At 38.8% G+C, this 22,487-nt stretch overlaps 1 protein-coding gene and 1 long non-coding RNA gene across 2 annotated transcripts; both read right to left on the bottom strand.

Annotated features, from left to right (window-relative positions):
- Window positions 1–2,280: 2,280 nt before the first annotated feature.
- On the bottom strand, window positions 2,281–13,974 carry LOC123667524. Its single transcript, XR_006745439.1, has 3 exons — window positions 13,892–13,974; window positions 5,801–5,803; window positions 2,281–2,294 (listed from the first exon to the last, which is right to left on the bottom strand). It is a non-coding gene; the product is annotated as an uncharacterized LOC123667524 (long non-coding RNA).
- Window positions 13,975–17,627: 3,653 nt separating this feature from the next.
- On the bottom strand, window positions 17,628–21,212 carry LOC123667566. The gene is made up of 2 exons (XM_045601446.1): window positions 18,299–21,212; window positions 17,628–18,025 (listed from the first exon to the last, which is right to left on the bottom strand). Exons 1-2 carry the CDS (start codon window positions 21,210–21,212, stop codon window positions 17,628–17,630), a joined length of 3,312 nt encoding a protein of 1,103 aa, XP_045457402.1.
- Window positions 21,213–22,487: the final 1,275 nt, after the last annotated feature.

Genomic DNA, 22,487 nt, shown 5'->3' with positions numbered 1-22,487 from the left:
GAAAATTATCTTAACACCTTTATTTTATTTACAATGATTTATAAAAATATATATAAAGGAATATATTCCTTTGAGTTTGTATATTTGTATAGAACCTTTTTTTCTATAGCAGTAGTAATATGTATTGTTTTATAAAAAGATTTTTGACACTCCATAAAAGTCGCATATAAAATAAATATTTAATTTTAATTTTATGTATAGGAATTGGTAAATAGCTTTAAATGTCGTTTCTTTGTTTTTTCCGCTAGGTTAAGGGTTTTTATAATTTATTTTTGTATCATAATGTATAAAGATAAATTGTATAATAAAATCTTTGTTTTTTCAGAGCAATACATTGTATAATTTTCGATTCCAATTTTAAGTAATCAACTAATGTCTTATATGTATAATAATTATCGAATAATATGATTAAGCTCTGATCCTTCTCCTACATGGGGAAAGAGCCTATGCCCAGCTGTGGGATATTACAGGCCGAAGCATAAGCGTACAATAATAATAGCAAACTGCAATAATAATAACAGTTATCACGTAGACTAAACATTGGACACTTTAAAGCTATCATGTATAAACTATATATTAAAATTTTATGCTTTTTTTAACGTTACGGACGATTTTTGCCGGCTAGGGTATCCCTCCGCAACGCCCCGTAAGGAACTTCGTTCCAAAGAGAGGAAGAACTCAATACTTAATAGAGAACATATACGATGTAATAATTAGCCATGAACAGAAGCAATAACACGTGTGTATTTAATACCTCAAATAATAATCGTCCTTTGGCACCTTGATAGTGATATTTACATGGAAATAGAGATATTCACACTCTGTATTACCAGTGAATATGATATAAACACTTTTATAGACACAACAATTTTAGTTTTAGTTTCAAATTTGATCAAACATGTAGAATATTCGCCATTGATTAAGGCAATTATAAGACTCATTACTTTTAAAACGATCTCGAACTATGAATGTATATTTTATGTACGAGAAAATCTCAAGATCAGTCACACAATAAGGTTAATAGCTTGTATAGTGACAACGAAACTTTTTCTGGAGCAAACTCTTATTGTTTACTGGCGTCAAGTTAAATGAACAGTGCTTTCTGTCATTTGGTCTTTAAATTTGGTAATTTTTTATATATCACTAGGTCGGCAAACAAGCGTACGGCTCACCTGATGGTAAGCGATACCGTAGCTTATAGACGTCTGCAACACCAGAAGTACCGCAAGCGCGTTGCCGACCCAATACCCAATCCCCCCAGGAGCTCTGGTCACCTTACTCACCAACAGGAACACAATACTGCTTGACAATTAAAACAGTATTATTTTGCTGTGATCTTCTGTAAGGTCGAGGTACTACCCCAGTCGGGCTGCTCCATATTTTGAGCAGGAAATTCCTGCTGTGCCTACCTCAGTTTATATCATATCTATAATCTATAATATATATAAAAGCGAAAGGTCACTCACTGATCACGAAATCTCCGAAACTATAACACCTACAAACTTGAAATTTGGCAGGAAAGCTCCTTATAGAGCGTAAACATCCGCTAAGAACGAATTTTACGAAAATCGACCCCTAAGGGGGTAAAACGGGGGTTGGAAGTTTGTATGAAAGTCCTATGTTTTTGAAGTAAGAGATTTGAAATTTAAAATGTATGCTCTATAGATGGTGAGAAAGTGTCCAAATAATGTATCTTTAGAAATCAACCCCTTTTTGGGGTTAGAACGGGGGATGGTACGTTGACTCACTGATCACGAAATCTCCGAAACTATAATACCTACAAACTTGAAATTTGGCAGGAAGGCTCCTTATAGGGCGTAAAGATCCGCTAAGAACGGATTTTACGAAAATCAACCCCTAAGGGGTAAAACGGGGGGTTGGAAGTTTGTATGAAAGTCCTATGTTTTAGGAGTAAAAGAAATTTAAAATGTATGCTCTATAGATAGCGAGAAGGTGTCCAAATAATGCATCGTAATCTATATTTATAAAAGAGAAAGGCCACTGACTCACTCATCACGAGAACTTAATAACCGCTGGATGGTCCATCCATCCAGGATGGACAAAGATGAGGCAGGGAGGTAGATTATAGTTAGTTGACGTCCGCTAAGAACGGATTTTGCGATATTCCACCGCTAAGAGGGTTTAATTAGGGTTGATAGTTTGTATGAAACATATACAGCCTGAAAATAAAACTAAAAATGTGGTGTATAGAGAGGTTTTATAAAAATAACTATTAAATTATACTAAATTATGCCTTTTAAAAAGTTACTAAGTTTGATAAGCATTTCAAGCGACTGAAATAAAAAAATAATTTGCGTTAAACATCTTAATAGTAATGCATATTTTCATAACCACGCGGATGTAGTCGCAGGCGACAGTTAGTGTATTATAAAACAAAGTCGCCAAAAGTATATGTGAAAGATTCCTTCAAACTCTACTGAACGGATTTTCATGCGATTTCACCAATGGAGAGAGGGCTTGGAGAGAAAGGTTTACGGAACGGCTAAGCCGATTTCGATAATAGTTTCACTGGAAGTTTGCCAGGAAAACTTTGTGACACACTGATTTCTACGCGGGCGAAGCCGCGGGCACAGCTAGTCATATATATAAATAATGTACGTTTCCTATTTATCAGATTAATTTTTTACGATTTATAGATGTTACACGTAAATTGACTCGTGGTAGGTTGGGTAAATTGTCGGAAAACTGTATTTCGAAAATAATATATATTTCCTGTAAAAATAAGAACAACAGACTAGCCCGTTGACGCAGTTTGTAGTGACCCTGCTTTCTGCTCCGGGGGTTGGGTGTTCGATTCCCATTACAAGTCTGGGTGTAATATATATATATATATATATATATTTATATATGTATTATTTATAAATATGTTTATCGAAAAAAAAATGTAGCTATACCAGTCGGCTGTTACCTGTAACACACGCATTAAGTTGCTTACTTTAGGAACAGATGACCGTGTGTGTATTGTGTAGATATTAAAAAAAAAAGAAGATACAAATTTCAACTTAATTCTCAACCTTAAGATCAACTTAATCTCTAAAAGTTTTCATTCCGATTTGTTCTACAGAAATTAAAATAGAGATTCTGCGAGAGAAGTTAAACCAAAGCGATTTCTTTACTTAAAGTCTTGATACTCTAATTAATATGAGAGCGTTATCGTAGGAAGCCGATAGAAGCATTGACAATGGGAAGAGGACAAAGTAAAAAACAACCATAACATTGTGAGAGCTGATAAGGGCGGTCATCACCGTAATGGCAGCCATTACCACTACTTCTGGTCGTCTAGAAAGTTCTTGAGAAGCGAGATCGACAATAGAATAAAACACGTGGAATTTTAAAATTGTAAATCCATTAGCTTTCACCCGCGGCTTTCTTGGTTATATTTTCAGGGGAGGCCATTAAAACACTTAGTTTTGAACCTTACATTAATTTAGAAACCATTTATAAAGCATATGTATATTCTCTCGTATTCTCTTTCTCTTTTTCAACCCCTTACGGGAAGAACTTCCGAAAATGCTTCCTAATTATGATGAATCGGCTAGTAAATCTCGATTTCGTTCGATCTCCGCACATGAGAAACATTTGTATTGGCCATGCAGGTGTTTGCCGTGGTCTGTGTGTTTGTGCAGTGGGTCTTGTGGGTCTCCCCACCGTGCCTCGGAGGGCACGTTAAGCCGTCGGTCCCGGGTGTTATCATGTACACCTGATAACGATCGTTACTCATAGTATACCTACATAGGAATACCTACCCGTGAGACGTCTCCATCTGTTCCTGTCCTGTGTCTCCCGCTCCACATCCCTCCAACTAAGCCGCCGCAGCTCGGCGTCGATAGTCCGCTGCCACGTTTGCGCCGGCCGGCCCCGCCTCCTGCTCCCGCGCGGCCTCCACGTGAACACGACCCTGGCAGCGCTGTCCTCTGGTCTTCGGAGGGTGTGTCCTATCCACTTCCACTTCCGCTGAGTAATTTCTTGCTTGATCGGGATTTTGTGGCATCGATTCCATAGAACCTCGTTGCTGATAATTCGGCCAGAATCTACCTAGAATGAAAAATAAAGTGAAACGATAAAAACACAAACATACATATGAACAAAAAGATTAAAAAAAAAAAAGAAATTGTACCATATAACATTCTATCGTCTCCATCATAAGAAAGGAATCCTTAACGTGTTTCTTAAAAATCAACATTTATTTAGCCACCCATACGGGAAGTGCGAACTATCGGTTGGACAAATACGGGTGTTCCTATATCTCTCCCGGTATTTCTGTATTGCTAAATTAGCATTGCCGTGGCATTCTCCGTAAACAAAAATCATGTCAGCGTACTCAGAAGCTGTGTATTTATAACGTGGAATTGTAAATAAAATAAAAACTATTGTTACTATAAATACTTAAGCGCCCAATTTCGCACAATTTACCCCTTATCGAAAGATGGAGAATACCAGGGATCGCAGTATCAGCTATAATATCGTCGTACATAATAGACATTTTTCATAAAAATATAAATGTTTGAATAATTTTTATTTCGAAAACAGTAGTAGCGGACAAAAGACCAGAGCGTCGACAGTGAACACAGATAAAAATATAAAAAACACTTCGTTAGCGCGGAGTGATTCCCTCTGATTAGTTAAATGACGTCCGACCCTGTTCATGGCGCTCGGGGTTGAAATTAAAAAGGGAAACCTTTAGAACTACAGAACACCGTGATTACCATCTTGAACATTTACTTGGTAAACAATTGTATAAGAACTAGTGAGCCTCAAAGTATGTTTTCAGTAACTTGCAACATTGTGTGGTGCACTAAAATGTGTTTGTTATACACATTGACTCTGTACTGATGACGTTACTTTAAAGTAGGAGATTTATCTGAGGTTTAATCAGTGTATTATGGAGGCTACAGCAACCGGGAGCGAAAGATAGATAGAGGGCTATCCAGCAACTACACGCTATCCACAGACCCTAAAGATGGCATTCGGAAATTAATACATACTTTTTTTTAATTTTTATGATCTAAATAGGGACAATGAATAATAATATATAGAACAGACTCTACCATAATACTATATGGAATTACGTCTTAAAGTGGCAATGAAAATCCTTATTTTCATAGCCTGTACCAGTCACTGCAACTCTCCATACTAGTTTAGGCGTAAGATGGGTACAATACAAATAAGCCTAAAATATTACTATTCTTTCAAATACACAGGCCGAAGACGGGCAGCAGCGTCTTCGGTGCGACAAAGCCAGCCCTGCGGTCACCAACCCACCTGCCCAGCGTGTTGACTATGGGCAATACACACAAGTTCGCGCCATTTCTGGAGGCTGAAGTGATGTCTATATCTCACAAGTTTTATTTAGTATATGTAACTTAATTTAATGCTTTCACTTATATATACTCTATATAGGGACTTATATATTTAATTTTGCTATTTAAATTAAAAAAGAGTACAAAAGGAAATTATAAAAAAAATATAAACTTGGTTCCATAAATCATGATTGGGTTCGACTGAAACTTTATAAAAAGACACAAACAAAAATTTTAAAGGTGAGTTTCGTCTGGCAAAGAATAAAATTATTAGTTTTCTCAAAGTCGTAAACTATGCAATAGAACTTATTCGAAATAAATATTTCATATTCATAAAAATGTTATTTCCTATACATATAAATCGTCAGAAGTCAGCAATCGTTATAGTTTATTATGCAAACTTTTATTGTATTTTGTAGTTTGACCGTCGCGAGTTGATTTTCTTTCAATATTTAACAAAATGTTAGCAAAAACTTTACTCGCTAATATTATTTTTCAATTAATAAGTGCTACAAATGTTACTGAGACGGACGAGAAAATAAAACAACTTGAACGTGAAAAAAACGAACTTTTCAAGCAAATCAACGAAGCGATAGACGCTAGCGTTAGATCTTTACAAAAATCAAATGACACTGACGCTGTCCTTGGCATCAAATACATGTACGAACTAAAAGAACATTTAATGAAAGAAAACGAATCTGTAACGGATGATTCTCATAAAGCAATAAACTATTCAGATTTAACAAATAGAAGAAATTTAATAAAAGACAAAAAACGAAAATCAAAAAATGATGCCTTTGATTTCGAATCGATTTTAAGACCGAAAAAAATAACAGAAGCAAAATGGAGGGAAATGATGAGCAATCGCGTTAAGATGCAGAAGCAACTCAACGAGTGGATCGATAAGAGAGAAAAGGAGAAAGAGAGATTGAAACAATATAGCCTTTACAAGAAAGGATTATTATCATCAGGCAAGTATGAAAAGTGTCCCAGATTCGGATACAAAGGTAAGAGAAAGAAGCAGAAAATATTTAAAGACAAAAAATACTGTAAAGAAAAGAATACAGGCTCAGATTTCGATGAAGAGTATATAGAGTGTGCAAATATAACAAAATATAAAAATAATAAGTCTACAGATACATTTGATAGAGATATGAAATACGCTGGGCTTAAAATGTCAAAAAGGACGAATTATCCATGTTGTAGGAAGTGTTGTAAGAAATCTTACATGGGATGTCTGTAACAACAATATAGTAAACAAAAAAAGTAGTGAAAACTTCATTGGCAACCGCAATAACGCAATAAGTCCCGAGTTACCAGATGGAACCTCTCACCGTTCAGCAGCGAAGAGCAGCTGTCTGTATTTTTCTCTCTCACACTCGGTGGTCCCGAGTTCACCCGATCGAGCCTTTCACCTCAGAGCGTGACGGATCAGCCTAACTTACTACCTACGAAATAATGTGTGTGAGTTGCATCAAAAGAAGTTTTCACTTCGAAAACAAAAGTAGACAAAGATTATTGAATAAATAAATAAAATGAACGTTAAAATATGAATAATCACAAGTCTAAAATTAAATAGCATTATGTTTGAATATTTTATTTTTTATTTTTAAGTTGATATTTATTCCATGAAACAGAACCGTTTTAATCGCTGTTGATCTATCCTAGTGTGATGTTTTCAGTCTATTCTGAAAAACGTCTTAGTGTGAAGATTATAAGCTATTAAATCATTTAAACAATACTAGTGGTCGCCTAGTGGTCGAAATTCGACCACAATTAATTTAAATTATAAGTTAGAACACTAGGAAAAAGATGAAATATGCGTGTGTGTGTCAAGTACATGATAGTGTGTGTATTTTTTTTTTGATTTAATGTATTTTTTTCCACAATCAAAAAAAAAAATTGCATTCGCACTCCTTCTCTGTATAAACTATAAGTGTACGAAATTTCATAGTCCTCCGTCCGCGCAAATTTCGTAAAAAGCGGTACAAAGTTTTTGCTTCACGTATTAATATATAGATTACTTTGTAACCGTCTCTGAAATTAAATTTAAGGTTTGTTTTTTATTCTTCATTTATGTATAAAAGACAAAACCGACTTCAAAAAGGAAACTAAAAAGTGAAAAATAAATTTACTTAGTACAAAGTAATTCGTATTTTGATTTAGTTAATCAGAAATGGTTAAATAAATATTTTATAATTTTGAAGTCGGTGCCAAGTAGTTACAAAAAAAAAGTTAAGTAAATACGCATTATTAGAGATAACTCAAAAGGTACTCGTTAGATCTCAATTAAATTGAAATGGATGGTGACAACCAACCATGAGTTCACTCCATTTTTGGCACGGACTTGTGGAGGCCTATGTATAGCAGTAGACTGTAATAGGCTGAAATGATGGGTGACATGCACTGCCTTTCGATAAAAAAAATCATCAAAATTTTTTCTGTCATGAAACATCCACATCCACCATACATAAAAAATACAGCCAAATTCGGAACCTCATCTTTTTTTGAAGTCGTTTAAAAATAGAAAATATGTTAGAACTACAGTTTTCCCAACCAGAGCCAAAAAAACTTTTCCGAGGAAAAATCCACGTTAGTTACCGTTTTAAAAAATGCCTATAATTTATAACGTACTCTTGTTACTTCGAAATCTGAGATACGACATTTTCGCGTCGGCTCTGGGGATTTTTTATATGGGATTCGGCAGATGTCCACACTGATAGTCTGCTACGGCTAATACCGTTACGAGAGAGGTTACTCGTTAAATATTGTTTACCAATTCCAATCCCAGAAGTATTGTCGTGTATCTTATTACATTTTATTGTATAAAATAAACCGTTACTAACCGACTTCGAAAATGGAGGTTCTTAATTCGACTGAATGACTTTCTAAGTTTGTTACCTCGCAGCTTTATACCGTGTTTACAGATTTCGATGGTCCTTTTATTATTCGGAAGCTGGTGCTTGTGATATGGTCTCATTTAAATTTTATCGAGATGTGAGGAGTACTTTTTTAATTTATATGTAGCGACATCTATCGCGCGGCATACAAACTAGAGAAAAACTGACGTATCCTACATAGCGCTATCAAAGTTATCAAAGTGATTGAGTATATATACAAGATCCCGACAATATCCGTGGGGCCAGTAGCCCACCAGACACAACTTCCGTCTGGCCGGAGGATCCTCCCTTTGCGATGGCGGACGAGAACTTCACAACCTATTCCTCGCAACCCCAAACTGGTGACCCCGACGTGATTCCTCACACTTCCAAACATACTTAATAATATACCTATTATCTTGATAAGTTCGTCTAATTACGTTGTATCACTTGTCGATGTAATTGAAGTCGGTTTTTGTTTCGTTTGCGAGCAAACATAATTATGTCAAATATTATTTATCATTTGACTAGCCCGTTGGCGAAGTTTGTTTGACCCTGATTTCTGCTCCGGGGGTTGTAGGTTCGATTCACACGCTGAGTTTAGGTATGGTATTTATGTTTATTTATATAATTATGTATTATTGATATGTATGTTTGTGCTGTGTGGCTACGGCACCAAAGAATATAGCGACTAAGGGACAACACAGTTCCATTACCACCTTGGAACTTATAAAGCCGACCGATGGCGTATTCAGGTAGTGCACAGAAGGATATGTCCTGCTCAAAATCTGGAGCAGCCCGTATTGGAACACCTCAAGCTCAAATAAGATCACAGCTAAATAATACTGTTTTCAATTTTTTTTTATCTTCTGCTTCATGGCAATCTGTTTTCCAACAATAAGCCACTTCTTTGTTTGATTTCTCAGATAATGTTTTCCTCAAGAGCCATACTTGTATGAAACTTTTCACACGACTCTCTTGCTGTCAAGTACCTACTGTTTTCAAATAGTGTTGTGTTCCTATGTTGAGTAGGCCAGAGTTCCTATGGAAACCTAATCGTATATAAGATAAAAAACCTCAATGATGCACCCGTTCGTTTTTATTTATATACAATAGATTCCTAGATATTATTTTGAACAAGCTTAAAATATATTGAGCTGGAAATTACTACTAACAATCATCATTTCATCCGCTCATCCTCAAAAATATTTTTATCACACTCGTTCGCCTGTTCTTAACACGACCGCCGACATAGCTTTTTTGATGAACTTTCTTATAAATACTAAATATATAAATAAATACATATTATTAAACCTAGATTCGGGACGGGAATCGAACCCACAACCTTCGGAGCAAAAAGGAGAGTCACTTCACACTGCGTCATCGGGCTAGTCGATATTTCATTTTGTAGTTGATTATTTATTTTGTAAGTTTATATCGAAAATAATGTATTAAGTGTAAAACAAAAACATAAGATTTACTCCAATGTACGATTATGCACAATTGCTGGCCTTATCGCTAAATAACGATATCTTCCAATCGAGTTGCGGAGAACATTAAGATTAGTGGTATGGATATAGGCGTACTTGTAATACATATATATCAGCATCAGCATCATTTCAGTCTATCACAATCCACTGCAGGACACAGGCCTCCACAAGTTCACGCCAAAAATAGCGCGAACTCATGTGTGTTGCCCATAGTCACCACGCTGGGCAGGCGGGTTGGTGACCGCAGGGCTGGCTTTGTCACATATATATCGCTAGTGACTATTAACATAGTCGGAACTGCAAAATTGCATTTTTTTGTTTATTTCATAAAACGTTCCCAAATTACCAAGTCTATCATCAGCTGAAGAGAAAATTTTTATTTTATGCATAGTTTTTGAATTACTTAATTTAAAAATGTCGGATATTACCTGGCTAGCTCGCTAACAATGTCAGATGATAACTACCAACGTTGTTAGCGGTGCACAGGAGCGGGTGATTGCGCACGATCTCCCACTTCAGACTATGTTAGCGGGACTAACTGATGTTGCTATGACACTTGTGTTTTTAGGACATTTTATTGTTAATCCTTTACTTTATAACACCGTTCACAATGTCTAGTAGATAAGCACGTTTAATCAAACTAGCTACTGGACGTGGTAAACAAAAACATAGTAGTAGAAGTAAAAATGCCGATGAAAACATTTTGAGCAAAGCAAAACCTAGTGAGAAACAGGTATTAATTTTTACTTATTATATTACTTTTACGATTTCTAACAATAAAGTTCATAGTTTAATACTTTTGCAAATTTAATAATAGATAATAGAAATTACACGAGACATTTACAGTAAGTAATTTAAAATTGTAGGATGTACCTCATCCAACTTTGTAACCGGTTTTTGAAAGGAGTTAAATGTCGTTAGTACCATATCCGACGTTGTTAATCGGTTTACAATATGAGTTAAATGTCATTAGTACCACATCTGACGTTGTTTATCGGTTTATCAAATGGATTCAATGTCGGTAGTACCATATCCGACGTTTTCAACGTTTTTTTTTAATTAATTAAATGTCGGATATATTACATTTGAAGTTCTTTGAGGTTATGCAGATGACTTAAAATGTCTTTAGTACCAAATATAACACCCAAACATATAAAATAGTTAATTTTAACTGTTTTTTTTTTATTATTTCCTATTGAGTTTCTAATACCGAGAATTTTTCAAGATGAGTGAACTCATTTTTTTTAAATATATAACTAGATCACCCAACAAGCGTAAGGCTCACTTGGTGGTAAGCGATTACCGTAGCTTAAAGACGTCTGCAACCTACTCACTAACAGGAACACGAAACTGCTTGAAAGCAGCGCTATTTAGCTTTGATCTTCTGTAAGGTCGAGGTACTACCCTAGTCGGACTGCTCCATATTTTGAGCAGGATATTTCTTGCTGTGCCTTACCTCAATAACTACTAAGTATGGTTATAAAATTTTATTATTTCCATCCAGACCATAAAAAGTTATAGTATGTAATGTTCTTAACTACAATATCTGCAGGTAAGCGCATCATCTCACTACATAATTGAAAAAATTTGAGGAACGAATTTCAGTTTTAGTAGATCAACGTGGCAAACATTAGCACAAGAACTGAATTATAGATAAAGAGATGACGAGAAGTGTGTGTGATGATGTCAAATCGTTTTCATTGATTGTATCATATTGTGTTAGCAAAAATTCAAAGAAACTATATTTAGAAGGTGTGGATAGTGCTTCTCGAATGTATAGCATATACACGGAATTATTTGATTCTAAAAAAACATAGTGACAAAGCAAATAAATAGGAATATACTTTACGCAAATTTTAATATTGGCTATCATAAGCCTAAAAAAAGATCTCTGTGATACTTGTCACACATATACGAAAGTAAAGAATTACCTACAAATGAAAAGTAATCAGTAGATAAAGATGAAGCTAAGTCGAATGAAGAAGTATTAGCAGCTACTTTTGATTTTGAAAAAGTTTTGATAACACCACAGTACTATGTAAGCGTGTTTTACTACAAAATGAAATTGTCTACCTTAAACTTTACGTTCTATAATTTGTCTAACAAAATAGCTACATGTTTTATGTGCCACGAAGCTATTGCAAAACGTTGTGCAAATGAAGTTTCAGGATGACTTTATCAATATATATATAAGAAAACGCATATAGTCTAGGCAGAAATTTTGGTCCGAATATAGCCCGGGTCAGAACAGGAACGGAAGGAAAGTTTTTTCTCTATACTTGCTTGCAGTAAAAGAATTTGGAGTCACGATTACTCACTGTTTCATGGAGAAGGGTCATACTCAAAATGAAGGGGATAGTGTGCATTCAATCATCGAGCGCGTAGTGAACGCAAGATGCTATATTATATACCAGAGGAATGGTGCTGTCTCGTTCGCTGGGCCAAAGCTGAAGGTGAACCTAATGAAGTTAAAGTGATAACAACTCCAGAAATATTGGATTTTAAATCCTTGCTTTGAATTATATTAATTACACTGGACACATATGAAATATATAACAGTTATGACACAGTTTTTACAGAATTTAATATAAATATAATTTTTAGGACGCATTTAAGTGACTAATCCCCAAAAGATATCACAATTTTTATTAGAATTCTATAATGTATCGGAAGGAATCTTCTTGGATGAAGAAGACTGATTTTCATTGATTAATCTAAAACATATTAATATAAGTCTTAGATTTAACCAAATCTTTGATTACTACTCAAGTGTCTTATTAAATCTAGATAATTATTATAGAAGATTTTGTGTTTTGTTTAGTGGATTTTAGTTATGCCACCAATTGTTGATTTTCAATAAGAAGATTGATTTGATTTAGTTAATCTGAATATTACTTTTAAAAAAAACAAAAGCTGTAAATATTTGTTGAGTTATTTCATCATCTCAGCCGATCACAGTCTATTGCTGGACATAGGCATCCATAAGTTCACGCCAAAAATGTGAACTCGTGTGTTTTGCCCATAGTCACCACGCTGGGCAGGGAGTTGGTGACCGCAGGGCTGGCTTTGTCGCACCAAAGACGCTGCTGCCCGTCTTCGGCCTGTGTATTTCAAAGCCAGCAGTTGGATGGTTATCCCGCCATCGGTCGGCTTTGTTAGTTCCAAGGTAGTAGTGGAACTATGTTATCCCTAGTCGCCTCTTACGACACCCCCGGGAAGAGGGCTAGGGTGAGAGGGTGGTTGAGTTATTTAAGTCAAAAAAAAATATTTTGTATTTATTTTGACGATTTCCTTTATTCAACAAACTTTTCTTTGTTATTTCTAAATAAATATATTCACTTTTTTAAATTTTTGGTGTTTATTTTTTAGTAATATTTACATACGACATACATTTGTTATAAATACTAACAATGAACAATGACGTAAATGGAACTTCCGACAAGCAATCATCAATTTCGTACAAGCAACAATGTCGGTTGTGGTACTTCTGACAAATCAGTATTAGTCTTAACCCGTTAAAAATGTAACAAGTGACTTTTCTCATATTTACACATTAAATACCGGCTAGTAATAATATTATCCAAAATAAAAATAGCCTGTACAGCATTACTCTAAAATTTCATGACCCTGCTTATAATGAGTAAAAAGATACACGCAATTTACACTTTGAATCGCTCTCCTGTAAAGTTGCTGTTTTTCACATCCGACGTTTTTAATAGTCATGGGCGATATGGCAGAATAATTTTGTTATTACAAAATAAAATATTTGAACAATAAGGAATGTCAAATCGTCAAAGATTAATGTTCATTTTTTACTAGCGACCCGCCCCGGCTTCGTGCGGTTGCAAAAACTATCAGTGTTCCTCTACTATATTATGCATTATACACATAAACCTTCCTCTGGAATAACTCTATTTACTAAAGAAAACCGCATCAAAATCCGTTGCGTAGTTTTACAGAACTAAGCATACAGACAGTGAGAAGCGACTTTTTTTTATGCTATGTAATGTAATTATCATAGTGGCAAATTAGCGTACGGTGTGCTTGGTGGTAGGGATACTGCAAGCACGTTGTCGAATCTAACACCATAATAGTTTTGTACTAAAACACGGTTTATATATTATTTTCAAAAGAGTAACTGTGGAGTTTCTTGTCGATTCTTCTCTGCAGAATCTACATTCCGAATCGGTGGTAGCTTCACTTTTTATTTTTTATTATTTTTTGGATTCACAAATTGAATGATACAATATAAGAAAGTTTATGTGTGTAACAATTTGAAAGGTGTACATATGTGCGTAATATATATTATAAATAGTAATTACTTTAAAAATTTTATTGGAACGAAGTTCCTTACGGCATGCTTGAAATTTGGCTGGGCGACCGAACTGAGAAAAATGTGAGACTAAAACCGTAAGAAAAATACATAACGGAAGTGACGTAATATCAGTCACACGGCTATAATACGACGTATGTAAAACCGAACTCATTTAACATTAACGCTATAAATGTTTGGCGTTTTTTGGTAAAATAATGAATTAAAATAGCTATCGTTGGGGTGTAGTATCTATTTGTATATTCCTTTTTTAGAAGTCTCGTAAATGGTAAACAAATATGGCGTTAATACGTAAATCGATCACAGAAAATTAGATAGTGTAATAATAAAGTGGCACAAAGAGCAAATGAATGAACAATACTAATAAGCCATAGATGAGAGTAAGATTCATTTTATATTCAAATATTGTTGAAATTATTTCAAAACATGATAATATATTGAATATTTTTGTTAATAATTAGCAGAGGTACAGAATTATGAAAAAAATAAATAAATAATGGAGCACCTTTATAAAAGGCAAAGTTATTTTATATTAAATGGGATAGCGTTAAAAGTGTTCAGGGTGAAATTGATATTCAGAAATATTCATAACATGAAATAAAACCTTTACAAAAAACACCACTATAAAAGACCAAACAACAAAATTAAAAATTAAAAAAAAAAAATCAAGTACTAGAAAATATATATAAAATTGAACAATTTTTTTTTAATTCTGTTGCTTCTATACTATCCGAAGGAACTTCGTTCCTACCTGGTGTCCCATGACACCACATAATTTTTTTATAAAATAACGTAGGTGTTTTTGAAGCCTATTTAAATAAACTTATTTTTGATTGATTGATTTGATTGATTGAACTTCGGGGGAGGGTTCCCCCGAAGTTCTAACACGTCTTGAGAACAGTGCTATTCAGCTCCTAGCTTTAACGTAAACTCGTCGTGTCTTCCCAGTCGCGTCCGTCCTAATTCTGAGCAAAGATTTATTTGCGTACCTTTATGCTTAGTTGAAAATAAATGATTCATTACACTAGGTTCAAATTTCATTAAGTATAATATGACGAAACAAACTATTAAAGCCAACACTTGCTTGGCTGCCGGATCATCTTGCGCAGCGGATTACGTGTGTAATGTCGCATTACGGCCCGCTAATCGCCCGTGATTGTGTTACGTGGATCAGGACCCTCGGCCTTATTGGTTTATCCACTGAATCGGTATTACATGTGGGTTAATGGGTTTTCGTGTCGACGTAATTGATATTTATTATGATTTCGAGTCGAGATCCTCCGGAAAAGGATTTGGGAACTTCGGCGAGGAATGGTAAGGATAGGTTTGGCCGGGATGATTTTGACTTTGATAGTCTTAATCGTATCCCATAATGGTCAGAGAGTAATTTTCAAATAATTCAAGTTTGTTTCTGAGTTTTTGGAACGAAGTTTATTTATGAGGCGTTGCGGTAAGTACCCTTACGGGCAAAAAACGTCCGTAACGTTAAAAAAAGCGTAAGGTATTTATGTAAAGTCTATGTATGATGGCTATAAAGTGTCTAATGTATAAATAAATAAATAAATAAATATATACACAATACGCACACGGTCGTCTGTTGCTAAAGTAAACAACTTAATGCTTGTGTTATAGGTAACAGCCGACTGGTATAGCTACATATTTTTTGATATTCATACACATATACATAACATATTATTTAAATTCATATATAAGGAAATATATTTATTACACCCAGACTCGGGGTGGGAATCGAACCCATAACCCCCGGAGCAGAAAGCAGGGTCATAGGTATAGTCTACGCTACGTGATGACTGTTTTTATTACTGCAGTTTGCTATTATTATTATATCATTCGATAATTATTATATATTTTTATAAATGATTGTTAATAAAATAAAGGTGTTAAGATAATTTTTAAAGTAGTTTTTTTTTTAATTTATATCGATAAAAAATCATAATAAAAAATGTAGACCCGAATAATTAATTTCTTTATACCTTGAATTGAACTTGAAATTAATATTTCATAATAAGGAACTTCGTTCCTATCCGGTCTCACTACTCGGTTTTTGGTTATAAATGGTAATTCATCATTACAGCCTATACAGTCCACTGCTGGACATAGGCCTCCACAAGTTTACGCCAAAAATAACGTGAACTCATGTGTTTTGCCCATAGTCACCACGCTGGGCAGGCGGGTTGGTGACCGCAAGGCTTTGTCGCACCGAAGACGCTGCTGCCCGTCTTCGGCCTGTGTATTTCAAAGCCAGCAGTTGGATGGTTATCCCGCCATCGGTCGGCTTCTTAAGTTCCAAGGTGGTTGTGGAACCTTGTTATCCCTTAGTCGCCTCTTACGACACCCACGGGAAGAGAGGGGGTGGCTAAATTCTTTAGTGCCGTAACCACACAGCACATGGTAATTCATTGGAATATTATTACGATACAAGTGAATTATTAGAAAACCAAAGTAGTAAAAAAGAACCACTAGTTACCGTGAAGAAACCTTAGTATGAGAGTCGCTAAATTACACAGGTTTACATAATACAAACTTTTCACTCGACTATATTTGCTTCAAAGAAGCCTGTTAAAAAGTTTGTTAATTATTCTCAATTTATTCATTAGTTTCTGTGTAATACGCAGCTTAGATACAGACAAAAAAAAAAAATAAAGAATCATAATAATATCAATATTATTGCCTTTGTATTGATGATACCAAAAAAAAAATATATTTAAATAACTTCAATGTACAGACACTTATTGTTTAACTAAATATAGAATCAAACAAAAAAATGTCAAAATCCGTGAGAAATTAATCTAACTAATCAAGATAATTTTACTAAAACTAACCAAAATCAACTCGAGAAAAAACCCTGCTGCGATTTAAAATAATAGTGTTTGCTCAAAAAATAAATAGTCAAGTAAATACGTATTATCAAAAATTACTTAAAATTTTAATAAAACTACAAATAGGGCATCATCTTTCGATATATATATTGTTACGTCCGACCTGGAGTATATTAAAAACGAGTGGAAGCGTGATCTCAGGTACGAACGGGACGAACACTTGTCTGCAGTACGCAGAGCTAACACTTAATGTCTTAAATAAAAATCCTACCTTAGTTTCACTGAATACTGTTCGGTGAAGCCTCGCCAGGTATAACTTAATTAACATCAAACTATAATTGGCCAATCATTACGTCTAATGCTAATCAATTATACTTAACTGAAGTGGCGGGCTGAAGCAGGAACCAGCAATCAAAATGGCCGTTGTTCGGCGTAGTTCCCTCACGTTTTTCACAATAATTCAACAAGGAATACAAGGAATACAATTTGCTATTAACAATTAAATTACTTCAAACAACAAAGGATGGTTCGATCAACAAAAGGCGATAATTTTTCGCGAGAACGAACAAGTACAAACAAAAGCGTAACTTTTATACGGAGACCGGAAAACGATGCAAATTTTAAATTCAAAAAGGTGACGAATGACAGCTCATAGATAAAAACCATTTCGTAAACTATACTAACTGTCATAGATAATATAATAGTTTAGTGTTGCTACATTTGGTTCATAACATCTACCCGCCTCGGCCAGGACTACCTGGCCGCTAATCAATTGGCAGTCGTGACAAGGTTGATACCGCTCTCTTCAGAACAGAACCGTCCACCCGAACCTCAGCAAAACGGGGCACTCCATCCGCTCCAAAGACGAGGTTAAGAATGCGCCCTCTGCGCCAACACAGTGGCGGTGAGTTAGCGTCCTTAACCAGAACGAGGTCACCAACATGCGGTGGATCAGTCTTGTCAGTCCACTTAACGCGCTGCTGGAGAATATGCAAATATTCCAAATTCCAACGTTTCCAAAAGCTCTGAGTGAGTTGTTGGATCAATTCAAACCGCGAGAGACGATTGAGTTTCACATCAACATAGGGGTATTCCGGCAGGGCGTTCAGCGGCCGTCCAATCAAAAAATGGCCCGGTGTGAGGGCTTCCAAATCGTTAGGGTCTGAAGAGATCGGGCACAACGGGCGTGAATTCAACATGGCTTCAATTTTGCAAAACACAGTTGCGAGCTCCTCAAATGTTAATACGGACTCGCCAATTACTCGTCGCAAATGTGTTTTGGCAACCTTTACAACACTTTCAAAAATTCCTCCCCAGTGGGGGCATGACGCGGGACTGAACTTCCAAGTTATTCTGCGACTAGCTAGTCTAGACGCAATCTCAGTCTCATTAGACGCCAAAAATTCATATATCTCTTTTAAATAGTTATTTGTGCCTTTGAAGTTGGTGCCGCAATCCGACCGAATCAAGGACGGTAGTCCTCGTCGTGACACGAATCTATCTAACGTCGCAACAAAGGCCTCTGTCGAGAGGGCTGAGACTAGTTCTAAGTGTACCGCCTTGGTGGACAGGCAAACAAAGACGCACAGGTAGGACTTGACCGTTTTACTGTTCCTGAGGGTCGAGGTCTTAACCGAAAAGGGACCTGCAAAGTCCGTCCCAACTCCAGCAAAGGGCCTTGCCTCTGTGACCCGATCTGACGGCAGGTCACCCATGATAGGCTGCATGGTAGAGGCCTTGAGTCTATAACAAGACATGCAGCGAAAGACCACACTACGGATCGTCCTTCGGGCCGATAAAATCCAAAATTCTCGTTGTAAAATGGCCAATAAGGCATTACAGCCGGCGTGGGAGTTCTTGATGTGACGATCAGTCACTAACAAACTCACTAAGTGGCCACTTTTGGGCAACAGGAGGGGATGACGAGCTCCATACGGGAGGTTTGCGTTCCTTAGACGCCCTCCGACTCGCAAAAGACCCGCACTGTCCAAAAAGGGGTTCAGTTTGCAAATGGCTCCAGACAGCTTACATTTGCCTTTTCTCAAAATATCAATCTCATTTTCAAAGTTCTCTTCTTGCACAGAACGAACCCAATGAAGAAGAGCATCCTGGAGCTCTTGTGGCGATAAGAACGCCTCCAAGCATTTGTTCTGTGGGTGTCTACAATTTCTGGTGAAGCGCTTGATCCAAGCGGTGACCCCCAGTAATTTGTCTAATGAGCTGTAGCGATTCATTAGGAAATCTGGGTCGAACGGATGGTCCCGCCGTTCAATCGCAAGGGTTCGCAACCCAGGCAATGTGACAGTATCCAAGGCCGGTGTTCGCGGCCAATTAGATTCTGACCTGGTCAACCACTCAGGTCCCCACCACAGGGAGTGCTCAACCAAAAAGGGGGCCATACATCCCCGTGATGCGCAATCAGCAGGGTTGACTTCGCCAGGCACATGCCTCCAGATTAACGGGGTTTCCGATTTCTGGATCTGAGAGACCCGATTTGCAACAAACACCTCTAAGGTGTGGACTGACGTCTTCAGCCAACATAGGACAATTTGACTGTCAGTCCATGCATAGACTGTCTCAATGTTAACTGACGGGCACAAGGTGGACATGACGTGATTCAAGAGGCGAGCAAGAAGGGCCGCCCCTGACAACTCTAGCTTGGGAATTGTCAAGGTAGTTCGAAGAGGCGCGACCTTGCTCTTCGCCATGACCAATGACACCTTCACTTGACCATCCATGGTCACGGTGCGCAAATATACGGCTGCTGCGTACCCACGTTCCGAAGCGTCCGAAAACCCATGAAGGGACGCTGTATGCTTCCCTGGTGGAAGCATAGCACGGGGCAACGATATCATATTGATAGCAGGCAATGAGGAAGCAAACAGGAGCCAGTCCTTCAAAATAGCTTCGCGGAGTGGCTCGTCCCATCCAAGACCTGCAGTCCAAAGTCTCTGCAGGAAGCATTTGGCCCAGAATATGACTGGGCATATCCAACCATTGGGATCAAACGTTCTCGCGACAGTCGACAGAACCAGCCGTTTCGTCCAAGTGCGAGGCGAATCCAAATCGACGTTGAACGTGAAGATGTCCTGGACTGGTCTGTACTGTATTCCAAGGACTGTCATCATGGTAGGATTGTCACGGTTCTCAAATAGGTGAGGATCCTGCTGGTGGTCATCAGGTAGCCCATCCAAGAGCGCAGGTAAGTTGGAGATCCATTTACGCAATTCATATCCTGCGGAGGCTAGGATGCCAATCAATTCGTCACGCAAAAGGAGAGCCTCTCTCTCCGTGGACGCACCAGTGCATATGTCATCAACATATAGGTCCTCCTTCAAAATGGCGGCTGCGCGAGGAAACGACATACGCTCTCGATCTGCGAGCTCCCAAAGCGAACGTATGGCCAAAAAGGGGCTAGACCGCAGCCCGTATGTGTTCGTGTTGAGTTCGTAGACAAGTATGGGATCTTGCGGGTTTTCCCGCCACAATATCAGCTGGTATCGACGATCATCAGGGTGGATTACCGTTTGCCTGAACATCATCTTGATGTCAGCTACGAAAACGAATTGGTGACGCCGAAACCGCGTGATGACGTCACAAAGGTCCTTAAGCAATTTGGGACCAGAATGAAGACACTGGTTCAAGGACACTCCCGATGTGGTCTGCGCAGAACCATCAAATACTGTGCGCAGCTTGCCACTTGACGGCTTTATCACAGCATGATGTGGGAGGAAAAAATGCTCCATCGAGCGCCAATCAAATTTTGACACAGACATGTGTCCCAAATCTTCATACTCCCGCATGAAGTCAATATACTTCTCTTTGAGTAGCGGGTCCCTGCTCATGCGGCGTTCCATTGCCAACAAACGCTTCTCTGCAGTAGGCCGCGAGTCGCCAAGGGGCGGTCGTACGGCAAGAAATGGCAATCTTGTCATGATCCGGCCAGAACGAAGATAACTGGTGTTGCTCTTGTAGAACCGTTCACACTCCTCGTGTTCCGGATCAGAGCGGGGTGCTTGTGGTGGCTCTTCCACTTCCCAAAATCTCTGCACGGCGTCAGAGAGGGCGGAGCCCACCATCAAAGCCGTTCCAGGTTCAGCAGGAGGGGGAGCCCTCAATACAGGCCCCATCAATGCGAACCCAAATATGGTCCGGAGGGCTACTAAGCCACCTGGCTGCAAAACACGATCCTTACCGAGTAATATTTTGCCTAGTACATCGGCGCCAAGCAACAAATCGACCGTGCCAGGTAGGTCGAATTTAGGGTCAGCCAAGTCCAAATCGGCGGACAATTTTACCGCATCCGCAGACAACCGAACTTGCGGGTGACTGCCCAAGATGTTCTCCATCACAATGGCCGACGATCTCAGCGTCGGGCGTGGAGAATTTGAAGGCGAGAACTCAAACGAAACGTGGCCCTCAACCGTGGTTACAGGGGCGTTCCCGACACCTCTTATTACATCTGAATACTTTTTAATATTCAGGCCAGTCTGCCCCACCAACCAAGACGAGGCTATGCACCCTTGTGAGCCTGTGTCCAATATTGCTCGGACTACAACCGAGGCGCCCGTCCGTCCCCAGACCCGGACATAGGCCGTGGGCAAGAGGACGGTCTCAAAAGGGGGTGGTGCATAGCGGGGGCAGACGCCAACATCCTAATGTTGGCGTGGCGGCGATCTATCGCCGCTGTCCCGGGACGGCACGTCAAAACGAGGGAGTGGTTTAAACTCGCCCTCCTGTCGATGGCGACTGCCACGAGCCATAGTCGGCGGTTCGTAGCGCCGGGAGCGTCCGTACTGAGGGTTGCGCGGCTCCAAACGGGGACGCTCCGCCAGAGGGGGGGACGGCAATCGTACCGGACGTGCGTCACGGTAATCGTGGTAAATGACTGGAGGTGACCGTGATTGGTCACGAGGGTGCGGTGAGGGCGAACGGGGCACAAAGGTGCGGGATTGAACCCGAGGCCCCCTTCCATACCCGCCCGTGGGGCTGCGCGCCGAATCATGTCGGCGATCCACAGCAGCACAATCTGCGTGGCGGGGGGGAGGTGAGCCGGACTCCAAATTGCGGGACTGAGCCCGGTGTCCGCTCTCATACCCGCCCGAAGGCGACCCCGGGTGGTCGCGGCGGCCATTTGCGTTGGCGCACAGCACCTTTAAATGTTGCCCTCCACAAACAGGACACGGGTGCATGTCGGGGCAAGCGCGCTGAAAGTGGTCCCCCAGGCAGGAGAAACACCAGCCTCGGGCCTTAGCAATCCGCCTACGAGAGGCCACATGCAACGCTACAAAGTCCGGGCACTGCATCGTTCGGTGCCCCCGGGACTTACAGAACCGGCAGACCGGTCGCGCAGCCTGCGCGACTGCAAAGCGGGGGGACGCCCTTCCCTTTGGCGCCATTTGAGCAGTGCGCCGTTTGTTGGTGGGTCCGGAGCTTGATAGTCCCACCGGCGCATCCATAACGTCGCCCATGCGACACTCATTCTCCAGGAACGCCAACAATTGCTCATAACTAGGGAGAGGAGATGCCTCATCCCTAGTGTGCGCCTGTTCAAAACGTGCTCTCAGGGACACCGGCAACCGCTTGAGCATAATACGCACCAACCAGTATGACGACTGGTCAAC

Source organism: Melitaea cinxia, chromosome 28 (assembly GCF_905220565.1).
Source record: "Melitaea cinxia chromosome 28, ilMelCinx1.1, whole genome shotgun sequence".
Lineage (NCBI taxonomy): Eukaryota > Metazoa > Arthropoda > Insecta > Lepidoptera > Nymphalidae > Melitaea > Melitaea cinxia.
Note: the sequence above shows the minus strand (reverse complement) of the source record. Positions and strands in the feature narration are given on the sequence as shown.